This window comes from Abrus precatorius, unplaced genomic scaffold (genome assembly GCF_003935025.1).
Source record: "Abrus precatorius isolate BTA unplaced genomic scaffold, Abrus_2018 Scaffold3, whole genome shotgun sequence".
Lineage (NCBI taxonomy): Eukaryota > Viridiplantae > Streptophyta > Magnoliopsida > Fabales > Fabaceae > Abrus > Abrus precatorius.
The window spans coordinates 4,851,039-4,864,945 of NW_020874373.1; the positions used below are offsets into that span (position 1 = coordinate 4,851,039).

General features: G+C 30.8%; 2 protein-coding genes and 1 pseudogene across 2 annotated transcripts; 2 read left to right on the forward strand and 1 right to left on the reverse strand.

The window, feature by feature from the left end:
• The first annotated feature begins 1,356 nt into the window (after positions 1-1,356).
• Positions 1,357-2,167, forward strand: LOC113861050 (annotated as a pseudogene).
• Positions 2,168-2,681: 514 nt separating this feature from the next.
• On the forward strand, positions 2,682-4,052 carry LOC113861052. The gene is made up of 2 exons (XM_027493653.1): positions 2,682-3,805; positions 3,881-4,052. The coding sequence occupies exons 1-2, from the start codon at positions 2,682-2,684 to the stop codon at positions 4,050-4,052; spliced, it is 1,296 nt and encodes a 431-aa protein (XP_027349454.1).
• Positions 4,053-5,271: 1,219 nt separating this feature from the next.
• Positions 5,272-7,704, reverse strand: LOC113863297. The gene is made up of 6 exons (XM_027496829.1): positions 7,531-7,704; positions 7,160-7,252; positions 6,581-6,611; positions 5,830-5,856; positions 5,601-5,733; positions 5,272-5,486 (listed from the first exon to the last, which is right to left on the reverse strand). Exons 1-6 carry the CDS (start codon positions 7,594-7,596, stop codon positions 5,432-5,434), a joined length of 405 nt encoding a protein of 134 aa, XP_027352630.1. The 5' UTR covers positions 7,597-7,704; the 3' UTR covers positions 5,272-5,431.
• Between the last annotated feature and the right edge of the window lie 6,203 nt (positions 7,705-13,907).

Here is a 13,907-nt window from a genome sequence, read left to right on the forward strand (position 1 = left end):
TGAGATATACAATTATAAATACTATTTAAGATTTGTTTTATAATTTTTTAGACTCATAATAATAACTTATGTATAATATTTTTTTATTAAAAATTATAAGATATCACAAGATTTAATATATTAATAATATTAAATATTATAAATTTTAATAAAAAATATTGTTATTAATGTCTTACCATGTATTGAATACATGTTAGAAGTAACATTTATTTTAATGCATTAAACTATAGTAATTTTTAAAAAGAAAGATAAAGTTATTATTTATTTTTTAACAATAATACATCTCATTTTTATTTTATTTTTAAATTAATTATACATTTTATATAACTCTAGATTTTTTATTTTAACACACCCATGATAATAATTTTAAAATTTTTTAATCAATATTTTTAACATACCTGTTAACATCTTTTTAATAATTTTAAATACATTATTTTAAGTAAACTCCTATTAGTTTGGAGATTGTGAGCATCTTATAAGTTGATATCTAAGATTTAAAAAAGAACTTCTTAACTCTTAATTTTGTTAAACATCATGAACTTTAATTTAACTAATAATTTTTGTGTGCAACGCTTGTTGATAAGTAACATATAAAATGTTAAAATAACGTCATTTTTATCTTTTCTTCATCATAGTTGCGTCTACCGCTATCTTAAAATCTCTACTGTATCCTGAAACCCTACCTATTCCTCTTTCGCTATCGATGCTAATGCCACCTTCTATATTACCACCTATCCAAGAGTCCCTACTATGTCTTAAATAGTCACATGATCCTTGTTTGTGTTGTTAAATTCTTAATTTGAAGTTAGAGTAATTTGCATCGACTTCACCTTAAATCGTCATCGTTGCTATTACAAGAGCATGAGGGGGAGGGCAGATGGATTGACAAAGTCATTCTTATACCAAGTTCAACCCATTAAACATAAAGGAGATTGACAAGTATTTAGATGGAAATGGAGACATATTTTTTTCAATAGTAACACCAAAAATTCAGTTACAATAAACAGAAATAAAAAATTATTAATCAGACTAAAATATCAATAATTTAAGAAAATCAAGAATTAACTGATATATTTTAAAATCTTAAAAAGCAACTAATTTATTGAATACTTACAATCTGAACGAATAATGTGGGATAATAAGCATACATAGGTGTGTGTGTATATATATATATAACTTTTTTTTTGTAAGTTTTTTTTTAAATTTCCATCCTAATAAGCTACACTTAAAAAAGGAGTTTAATCCCTGAATTATGCACGGTCAAATAAGTCTTCTAAACTATAATTTTGAAACGTTAGTTTCTAGAATTAACAATGATGTTAAAAATAAGCAAGAGTGCTGATTTGTAAGACACACATGTATACATGTAGACTCAAAAGATGTTGTATTTGTTCATTATATAAAGTTTCACTTTCATCCCTAAAATTGACTAGAATTGATGGGATTATTGGGAGGTTGATTAAGGGTTTGGAACAAAGAGGGGTTTTTGAGGATGTCACTGTTATTATGGTGGGTGATCATGGGATGGTTGGTACTTGTAATCAAAAGCTTATCATTTTGGATGATTTGACTCCTTGGTTGAAGATACAACCTGATTGGGTTCACTTTTATACTCCATTGCTTGCTACTCGTCCACCTCCTTCTTATGATCCTGCACGTGTTGTTGCCAAGATCAATGAAGGGTTGGATTCTTGAAAAGTTGAGAATGGGGGCAAGTTGAGGGTGTACCTCAAGGAAGATATGCCAGAACACCATTATGCGGCCAATGATCACATTCCGCCCATAATTGGTTTGGTGGATGAAGGGTTTAAGGTTGAGCAGAGTAGAACTAGTAACAAGGAATGTGGCGGGGCACATGGTTATGACAATGCGTTTTTCAACATGAGGACTATTTTCATCAGACACGATCCTCAGTTTGCAAGAGGGAGGAAGATACCCTCCTTTGAGAATGTTCAGATTTATAATTTGGTTACTTCCATCGTCAAGATCAAGGGTTCGCCCAATAACGGGTCTGCCTTGTTTGTTGAGTCTGTTCTTCTACCTAGTGCATAAATAGAACTGAGTTGCTTGAGATGAGAGTGCGCTTTCTAAGAAAGATGCTTTGAAATATGAACATGATGATGAGATGACAGAAAGAATAGGTGTATCTTATACTTGGATTCTTCTAGGATTAAAGGAATTTTCCTTTGAATCGCTATGCAGTTTATAATTCAATAAATGTTCTTGGAAGGTTAATGTTTTTAGTTTTTGTTACGGTCTAACTAAGTTTTGAGAAAAAGTTAGAATTCATCGAGATTTTTAGAAGAATTATTTATCCGTGAAAAGAAGCTGTAAAACACTGTTTCACCACAACATAGATGCCTACATGTCAAATTTAATGTAATAAATCAACAATTTGTTATTTATTTTTAATATTTTTTAACAGAGTAATGTAATTGACGTTTATTTTTAAATACTATATTTTAAAATTTAAAAGTACTAACTTTGCTCAGATGGCATGTTTCCCATAACATACCATGTTTCAGGGATTAGATAGCCTTGAAAAGAGGAGGCCACGAAATAGTGGCAGTGTGTCCCTTCTCTTATAAAGGGACGAACGCGCACCAAAAATAGTTTCAAAAAAGAGGGAGCGAGTGTGAAGTGTGGAGAAGAGAAGAGTTGGCATTTTGACAAGTGGATGGATGGTGCAAAACTCGCGCAACGAAAGCGGCGTGTACGCGGCGGCGAAGATTTCAGTGTGGTGGGACATCGAAAAATGCCCCGTTCCCAAAGGGCACGACGCAAACTCCATCGCCAATAACATAGCCGCCGCTCTCGTCAACATCAACTACAACGGCCCTCTCTCCATTTCCGCCTACGGTGACACCAACCGCATTCCCTCTCCAGTCCAACGCGCTCTCTCCAGTACCGGCATTGCCCTCAACCACGTTCCCTCCGGTTCCAACTCTTATTCATCCTTTTCAGGTTGCAAAGATATGAAGATTCTCGTCGATATGCTGTTCTGGGCCGTAGACAATCCCGCCCCTGCTAACTACTTAATGATTTCCGGCGACAGAGACTTCTCCATGGCTCTCCACCAACTCAGCCTCCGAAGATACAACATTCTCCTCGCCCAACCGTTTCAAGCTTCTGCGTCGCTCGTCGCCGCCGCTAAAGTCGTTTGGCTGTGGACCACTCTTTCTGCCGGTGGCGCCCCTCTTTACATTGCTGATTCTGATTCATCTTCCGGTAAAATTAACCCTACTCCTATTTTCGAACCCGTTCAACTCAAATCTAAACCTAAATATGTTAGGAAAATCACGAACGTGCCAGAAAGTCCTACAAAATGTGTGGCTGATGATGATGATAATGCGAAACCGCTAACGAAGCTGATTTTCAAAGCACCTCATGAGTTTTTTTCTTGTAACGACGTGATAGTTCCGAATACCGTAGTTCAGAGTTTGGCGCCACCTTCTGAGTATGTGCGAGGTCTTGTTGATGTTGTTATGAGAGCCTTGAACACTCTTAAGGTTGAGATGGTTTTGTCCACTGAGGGAAATATAACTGATTGCATTCGCTATGGGGATTATAGATATCAGAGAATTGATGTTAGGAAGGCTTTGGATTTTGCAATAGAGCAACATGGGGTGGTGAAGAGAACCTTCGGTGCACTGCATTTGTATGTTGGTAAGGATGGGGGGCTCTGGAAGTTTGTGAACCATGTTGGTGGTCAGCCCAGTGATTTCCCAGAAGCCACGTGGGATAGAATAAAGCAATTTATTGCTTCATCTTCTGGAAGATCGTCAATTTTGGCTTCTCGTTGCAGGTGTGTATATCTTTGTAAATATTGTTGCTTGAGCTTCTTGAGGATTTATTGCTGATTTGTTGAGTTTTTAATTAGATATGAAGCGTCTTTGATTATAAGGAGATTGTGCCTTGGAGAGTTTTTATTAGGGGATGTGCTTCGAATTCTGGAGATGGTAATCACCGTCAAGAAATGGATTATTCATCGTCATTCCGGATGGCAGCCTATTACCATTACGCTTATGGAGACTAAAGGTGATACACTGTAATTCTAGTGTTAATCTGGCCGGATCAAATGTGATACCAAACGGTGATTTTTTGCGGTCAAAACACAATATAAAAATATAGTAACTCAAGGTGAGAATTGACATGGTTAGGATTTTGTCGATAACTAGGGATATGTAGGAAATTGAGACAACTCTATCGTGAACAACTTCAAGTATAAGGTGGGCAGATTCCGCCAATACAGTTTATACATTGCAGAATTTTCCCTGCAATTTCTCTGTTCCTCGCGGTTTTGTGGAGATTGTTATCTGATGTTATGCTTTTCATGTCTATACTTGCATGCATTTAGTCGGTGGTGGGAGAGTGGTACCCTATCTTTTGGCTCGTAAAATCAAAATGTGGCTTTGTTAAAAACCAGAGACGCAGAAATCGCATATAAACTTGAACTGATGGTTGAACAATAGTTTTTTAAAGGCTGATCTCATGGGTCGTGGGTGTGTGCTAGAAACTAGGAGTTTTATAATTTTTTGATGGTACAACAACAATGTTTTATATTACTAGGTCAAGTCAGCTACGTTGATCCAACACCACCAGACTCATCAAAAATCAAAATTTTCAGAGATAATATTTATCTTGAGATCTCTTTCAGTGATTTGATTTTATCCAAAGTTTTTTTGGTGTACCTCTATTCATTTTCATAAAGATTGTCTTCATTACTATTTTTGATAACCTTCTTTGCATGTGTCTAAAATACCGTAATTTTTTTATTATATTCTCCTCAATAGGTGCTACTATAATTTCTTCACATTTGTAATCATCTTCTATCCTATTTAGGAGGAGAAAGGTTGTATGTTTCGATGAATAAAAAAAGAGGAAGGGAAAAATTTTAATGTAGGGTTCAAAGGAAAAAAGTAAAATTGAGATGACAGTCCACTTTTTTTTTTTTTGTTTCATTGTTTGGAATTATTAAAAAATTATTAATTAAAGGATATTATAATAAATAAGTATTTTTAATTAATTTAAATTTTTATATTTTCATAAATGCTTTTTATTATGATTATTTTTTTCACTCATCCAAACAAATGGAGAATTTTTTTTACCATTACTTTGCCTTTTATTTTTACTAATCTAAAAAATAAATATTTTTCGCTCTTTTGTTGACCTTTTTCTTTTTTTCCCTTCAACTTGGGCTCTCATCTAAATATTTACACATGCTGCATGTTGACCCAGAGAGAGATGCATGGCATTCCTCAGAATCCGCTTGTATTGAATCGAAATGTAATTCACTTTACAAACTACATTAATTATCACTGATTTAATTTCACTTGCATATTGATATACGGTATAATATTGTCCGCCAATTACAACAAAAATATTTCTTGGTGGAAACAAATATCAAGTTACCCGCTTGCTCGAAAAGGCATCAAGGAAGAAATGGATTGTGTGAAAGGTATTCCTCCTTCTGCTTTTTATAAGCCCTGCGAGATAATAGCAGAATGGATGTCATTTTATAAATGAACTAAACTATACGGTTTCGTTGCAATGAATTCGAAAAATGAAAATAATCGACCACAATATTGGTTGTTAGCCACCTCGAAGCATTGAATCCTCCAAGCGCAACCGTTCCCACAATGATCAAAATGAATGGCACTTTAATCATAGCATGGTTTTTCCTTCCTCCATAAGCCCTCGGAACTCCAGTTCTCACAACATGTGAAAATTCAACTGAACAAGAATTATGCCGCATTTTAAATAAGGAAAATAATAACTGAAGGATTAGTTTTACATGATGCAAGGGAGGATTCGGAATAAGAATTTTACCTGAACTTGAAGCCTCTCCTCTCCCACCTGCGTTGGGAATTTTATTCAGTACATATATGAACAAGTGCAGTTCTGATTTTTGTTAAACCCCTTCAAGCAGTAGGGCAAGCTCAAGGTCCTTTCAAGGGGTGGAAATTAGCGTTCCCATTATTCTTTGTGTTTTATGAGATAATCGTGCTTTTGTTTGTATAAGTTTATTTGGATGTGTAAATATATGGACCTTTCTTATTGCTCTAGGCAACTTATCATCGTATGTTTTTAACCACCATATAAGATGGAAGTTGAAAAACGAGAGGAACAGAAAGTGCAAATTACACTTGTCAGAATATTAGGACAAAATCCAAAAGATTTCATTCAAAATAATGAAATATATAATCTTATTTCCTTCTACATGGTTATTGTAGACAATCAGGCATGAAAATGCCAAGAAACGCTGATAGTTCCCAGAATACCAAGAACACAAGCTAAAATTAATAAAAGGGGGCTTTTGCAAAGTTTTTTTTTCCTATAATCTGGTCTTCAACTGAAACAATATACTCATTTTGACCATTGGCCTCCTCTGAAAAGTTTTTCAACACATTTTTTATGATTTACTCCTGAAATTGGAAAACCAATATTATAATCATTTAACACAACCATAGACCTCTGTTGAATTTCTTTAAAAATTTCGGTGATCCATTCAGGAGTTCGCAATACATGAGCAACATTTTGGAATATTTACTCTTTGAGTACAAGGGGCCTGGAGAATTACCAGACAGCAGGCATGTGTAAGCTTCTGAAATCTGCAGCAAAACATAAGAGTTCAGTTATTCCTTCCATTGAACAACGGAGAATTGACGATGATCAAGGGCAGTACCATCTCCTCCTAAAGAAAACCAACCCTTAGCTCAATTTAGCACAATATCAAATCAAGGCCAGGCATCGGGGTTAACAATGCCAGAGTCAGAGAAGGAACCATAGGAAAAGCCAATCTAAATTGATGTGAATTAGTTCCTTTATTAAAGAAGGAAAAAAAGCCTGCACGTTTTATGATAACATTTGTTCTCCACCTAAAATCATATAACATGGAAACTATTGTCTTTGCATCAATCTCTAAAACAGATTAAATGACCGTCATCTTCATCCATGACACAGTTGACCATGTAGGAAGTCATGACAAAATTTTTCTCCACAAAATCACAGACTCGTGAATCAGTTTACACTTAACAATGAGCAAGTTCTGAAGTGAAGCACACTGAAATACGAGGTTAGACTCATAACAAATGTTTTACTGTCATAATCTAACACCAAGTCAAGTCTCCAAGAACATCATCACGAGATGAAAACTCACCATTTTAAACTTGGATTCAGCAAGAAGCTTTTCATGAGATGGAAATAGGTCAGGGTGAGATTCCCACACCTTCTTCTTGTAAGCTGATTTGACCTAAACAAAGGGAAACAATCAGAATAGGGTAAAAAGTTCAAGTTCAAGTTCAAGACTACTTCAGGATAGAAAGATGATTACTTTTCAATTATCATCAAGTCATCAACAAAAAGCAACAATTAACTAATCCACTGGGGATTAGGGAAAAGATGGGCAGAACTGATAATAAAAAAAATGGGTGAGGCTCAAAAACTGAACTTGAGCTTGAATTTTGATTTTGGCAATGCGAATGAAAGAGGTAGAAACCCTAAAGAGAATAAATGAGAAAATGGGAACACCTGTGAAGGAGATGGACGTGAATTGGGTGGAAAACCCAGTAAAGTTTTGGCTTCTTCGGCATCCATTTGTGAAGAGATGTGAGTTTCAGTGCCACATTTAGCCTCAAGCTTTTGATTGCAGAGGAAAACAGGGTAATTTCAATCACAAGCGTTTTGCTCCCGCCACCTCTTACCTTTCCCTTTCAACTGTCTTCTTTTTTGTCCTCCAAAAACAAACAAAAAAAGAGTTTCAAGGAAATTTTGTTTGTATAGCACTATATGGAAGGATAGATAGATAACATACGCAAATTTAAGTAAAAGAATTCAAATAAAGACTTTAATAAATTACATACATTGATTTAAATAAAACTTATAAATATGAAAAATATATTACAGTTTTTTGAAAATAATTTAAATTGTAAATCGTGCTAACCTTTTTACTTTTAAAAATATAATCTTTCTATAAAATATTAGTCTATGTTATGCGTTATTTTATTTTATTTACTTTTTGGGAATATCATCTTTTTCAATCTTGTTTGAGGTGATAAGTATTAAATGTTTTTTTTTTCTAGCGAAGATTTAAGTCACCGTTAATATATGTTACTGTTTTATCTATTTTTATGTGAAAAAGTTAACAGGGTCAATTATTTTAATTATTTTTCCTCTATTTATAATTTTTTAACATCACTAATAACTAATACTAAATACTCTATTATTAACTTTTTTAAGATGAAATGAAAATTTTATGAAGTTTCAAATTTTATTTTATGAATGTTTAAAATGTTATTTTTATCTACCAAAATCAGAAAATCAATAATTTAATGTATACAAATAGCAGTATGTGAACTTAGAAGTTTAAAATGGAAAAATAAAACACTTTTATAACTGATCACTGTCAACAAATTCGTCAACGTTAAAATTAAATAAAGTATATTACATATTATTTTTAAAATTTTATTTGAAAGTTAATTTTAAGAAAAAAGAGAGATTAGGAAAAAATTTGTTTAGTAACTCCGTGAATGTTTTTAAAGAGTGAGAAGAAGGGTTATAGAGTTTTTATTAAAAATTTATAAAATCATTTTTAATTTTAAATTAAAGAATATTTTTAATCCTCATTTTTTGTCTCTTTTATACTTTCTCCTTTTACTTTTCAATTTTTTTTCTAGATTTATAAATACAAATTTAAAAAAGGAGTATAATTTTCTCAAATAAAAAAATTAATATTTAAAATTATAATATATATAATTAAAATAAAAATTAAAAGATAATTTTTAAAAAATTCAGTAATTGAAATATTTAAACTAAAAACAAGGGTTTCTCCTTTAAATATAAAAGACATGTAAATATATATTAACTATGAGAAGATTTTATGGAATTTACTTACTTTTAAAGTAAGTTTTACTAAATTTATTTTATTTAATTTTTAATAAATTTTAATTTTTTTAATTCAAATATTAAATAAAAAATTATCATTTAATAAATTAAGTATACACGATTTTAAAAAATTATTTAAGAATCTGGTAATAATTCATGAACCAACCTTATTATACTTTTTAAACTATAAATAAATATCAATTATAAGATAATATATACCAATTCACTTTGCACTCACGATTATTTTCGTATAGTCAAACCTAATTACCTCTAATGAGATTTTTAACATTGATAATATAACCATCCTAAATAATTTGCACGGAATTAGATCACCAAAAATTAAAATTACAATGCATAACAAATGAAATACTTCTGAATATGTTGGGAGTAAAGAAAATTTTCTAAGCTACAAAACCATATTACATGATATAATTTTTGAAGAGTTTTTCAAGTTCCTTACACCCAAAACTATTTAAAAAATAGGACTAGTAAGAAATTACTAGTCCACAAAATTGAAGATGTTTTTCAAGTGTTTTGAGGAGTTTTCAATTTTCTTACACCTAAAACTGCTCAAAAAAAAGACTGGTAAAAAATTACTTTAAGTCCACAAAATTAAAAGCTTATTTTTAGGTGTTTTGAGGAGTTTCAAGTCTCTTACACCCTAAACTGCTCGAAAGCAGGAATAACAGGAAAATATTCTAAGTCCATAGGACTGAAAATCTTTCGAGGAGTTTATGAGAGTTTTTAAGTCTCTGACACACAAAATTACTTGAAAAACAGAAAATTGTTAGAAAATATTATAAGTTCTCAAATCTAGTTGAGTTCTATATTCTCTCTAGAATTGTTTAAAAAATAGGAATGAACAGAGAAAATATTTTAACTCCATAAGGTCAAGATAAGCTCTCAGACCCCTAGAATTAGTCAAAAAGAGAAGTCAAGAAGAAAATATTCGAAGGCCATAATGCTAAAGGAGCCTTTTAGATTTCGTCCAAAATTGCTCGAAAGAGAAAAAATAAAAAGTCTTGATAGGACTCAAAAACTATTGCAAGGTTCAAAAGCACCTAGCAACAGTTACCACCAGACGAAGGTTAAATAACATGAAAACAGATCGTGGACTGTAGCAGTTATAGAAGAAATTCCAACCGATAGCACGATTACAAATAATCGTAGATAATGGGCATCAGCAGTTGAAGGTAGTTATTAAGAAGTGTCCGCCAAAGAAGGAGAACGACGGTGATCCTCTTACCTATAAATACTTTAAAGCTTCATTTTCCTAGGAGACGACTTTTTGTACTCAGACACCACACCTAAATTCTCTAAACACTGAAACCCTGTACCGCGCCAAATACCAGCTACGAGGGGACTCACGGTAGTTGCTGTTCGCTGTTGTAAAGAGTCGTACGTTATATTTCTGCATATTTACGTTTATGCGTTTCAATTATAGTTTCCTTTATTTGTTTGTTTCCTTTTGCTTTTGTTTATGCTATTCAGTGCTTGTTTTGCATGTTTTATGTAAAACCTTTACATTTAATCATTTTCACATAATTATGGCTTATTACTCCTGTTAAATATTCTATTTTACAACGTCAATTTGAATATTACATTAAACGACATACTTAAAAGAATCCAAAGATGACTTAAATCCAGTCCCTAAATTGCTATTGGATTATTTGTTTACAAATTGTCATTTTTTACCGTAATCAAAGTGTTAAAGGAATATTTTGTTACTTGTTTCTTCTTCCTCCTAGGTCTCAAAGTCTCTTCTCTCTATATTCGTCTTATTCTAAACTTTTTTTTTTATACTCTTCTGTACTTGCTATAATATGATATGGTTATAGCCTTTCTCATTGTAAAAAACTTCATTATAAGAAACTCATAATAAATAACACTATGTACAGAAAATTTCATTCATAGCTTGGTGAAATGTTTCAACTATTACAAACTCTTATGTATATATAGTTCTTAGCAAAAAAATTAAATCATTTTAAATAGTCAAGTTAATATTCTCCTTTATTATTTTAAAAAATATTAAATGTATTTTTGCATGATATTAACTTCAATTTAATATTTTTCTTATTTAAACAATAAAAAAATTAAAACTTTATTGTTCAAGAAAGTTGACTTTCTCATGTCCAATCTTGAGATATGTAATTATAAATATTATTTAAGATTTGTTTTATAATTCTTTAGACTCATAATAATAACATATTTAGTAATTTTAATTAAAAATTATAATATATCACAAAATTTAATACATTAATAATATTAAATGTTATATTTTTTTAATAAAAATATTGTTATTAATATTGAATGTATAATTATTATTTATTTTTTAACAATAACACATCTCATTTTAATTTTATTTTAAATTAATTATACATTTTATATAACTCTAGATTTTTTATTTTAATATACCTATGATAAATATATATTAATTACAAATTTTAAAATTTTTATCTAAAATATTTTAATCAATATTTTTTAACATACTTGTTAACATTTCTTTTATAATTTTAAATATATAATTTAAAAATAAATAAATTGTAAATCGTACTAACCTTTTTACTTTTAAAAATATACTCTTTCTACAAAATATTAGTCTATGTTATGCGTTTCTTTTTAACATTTTGGGAATATCATCTTTGTCAATCTTGTTTGAGATGATAAGTATTAACATCGATAATATAATCATACTAAATAATTTGCACGGAATTAGAGCACCAAAAATTAAAATTACAATGCATAACAAATGAAATGCTTCTGAGTGTTAAAGGACCTGCCATATTTTTTGAATGTCGTGAGAATTTTTTTGTTTTAAAGATGCAACGTAAATATTTAAGTTTTCTTAATTGGATCAATAGCCAAATGTAACTTAAATGCTTGAATTATTCCTTTTTTTTTTCTCTAAGCTCTTCTTGCAGTAATTTATCTATTTAAAATTTGAAATTAAGCTTAATCTTAACTATATGATGATAAATCTAAATAATCAAACAAATTTAGTTAAGAAATTATAGTTGATATGTACCAACAATTTTTTTTTAAAAAAATGAAGAAATTGTTGAGACTGAAATCAATATTTATGATTAAGAAAAATTGCATCTAGGTATTCTTGTTTTTCCCTAATGGATTTATTTCCCTTAAAATAAAAAACATATGAAGTGAGAAAATAATGATATTTTTACTCTTGATTTAAATCAAGGCTATATATATTGCAAACTTAACTAACTTTTTATCAATTAAGGATACATTTTTACTTTTTTTTTTTACTTTATGATATTTCTGACTTTATAAGATCCAAGTGGCTCCTAAAATGACTAAGATATAGTTGTGTGTTGTCCCATATGGGCGTATAAATTTGCTAGCACAATATTGTATATACAAGTAAATTAATAATCCTTCCCTAGAACCAAGACTGATATAGCGAATAAATACGAGCCTCTTAATTATCCATAACTCATTATTGTATTATTAAGAGATAATCTATTATGATCCAAAATAAAGTTGTTATGGAAAACAAAGCCTTTCAAAGCCACACCAAGTGGTTCTCCTAGAAAATAGCTCGAGAGGCTAGCTGAAGAAATAGTCTCCCTTAGACCCAATAATGCCAAATTAACAATTAACCTCATCAACATAAAAGACTCTTTCTCGCCAACAATAAATATGTCATTCATTCACAACAGAACCAACCCAAAACTCACCAAATATACACATTTTTTCAAATTTATTAGTCTAAAAATAAAGATTTCTGTCAGAATTATAATTTATTATTAAATAATTTATAATATTTTATACTTGTTAAATATTAATTAAAAAAATTTTTTTTTTTAAAAAGTGAACAATCATTTTGGCATAAACAGTGACACCGGCATGAGCAGGGGAGGAAACTCATCTTCTCTATTTGACCATCGAAGAAAAGATCCAATAAAGGAGAGAAAAAAATAAAAAAATATATTCAAATAAAAAAAATGTTAGGAAAGGTTATTATCTCTGCGGTCTCTCTGATCCTTGTGGTGGGTGTAGCCCTCGACGTGGTGGTTGCCGTGAACAAGAAGAGCGAAAACCCAGAAATCCAATCTCAACAAAAATCCGTTAGAGTTATATGCCAAGACACCGAAGATCAAAAACTCTGCCATGACACTCTTAGCTCAGTCAAAGGCCATTCTGGCTTAGTTGTCTCTTTTAAAAAATTTTAATTAAAATTTTAGAATTTTAAGTATTTTTTTTAAATATTTGATTTAGTTGTCTCTTTTTTCTTTTCAACTTTCACATATTAATACTTCTTTTGGCTTTTATGTACCAATAGATTGCATACCGTTATTTTTTTTTCTCTCATCTCAAATCTCAACTATTAACTTTCACTGATGAGAGACAAACAACAAACAATAATAGTGACAAGTCTAGTAAACATTTTTTTCGATAATAACAACTTATAAATATGTTAAAATTTATGTACTTTTATTTATATATAGCTTTTTTATATTTATTTTTTACGATTTTATGTGTCTATATATATTTATTATTTTTTTAATTGACATACCCATACCCTATTTTTTATAGAAAATGTCGTATCTTGTACCCGTATCCATACCCAGTACCGTAGTAACATAGTATACACCTTTTTCCTCCCATAATGTTTGTCATTTGTTGTTTTTTTTATTGGGTAATGTTTGAGTATGCAATTTGTTGTGAATTTTTTGGATACGGATCCTCTCATGTTCTGGCGGGAACATGATCCTCCTGTCGTCATTCGATTAAGCAAATTTGGATCGGCTTAAGCGAATTTAAGTGAATTTTCGCTTAAGCAGTGATTTATGGCTTAAGCGGCAGAATTATGGGATCCAGGCTTCAAAGTGAGTCTAAGCGAGGTTGGTGAATCCTCGCTTAAGCAAAAATAAAATCGCTCCGCTCAGCCCAAGCGAATATATTTAATCTTAAGCGAATTTTGGACAGAGGATTAGGATTTTCAGGCAACTTTATCACTTAAGCCATTTTAAAATCGCTCAAGCGAAATATTATTGGTTTGA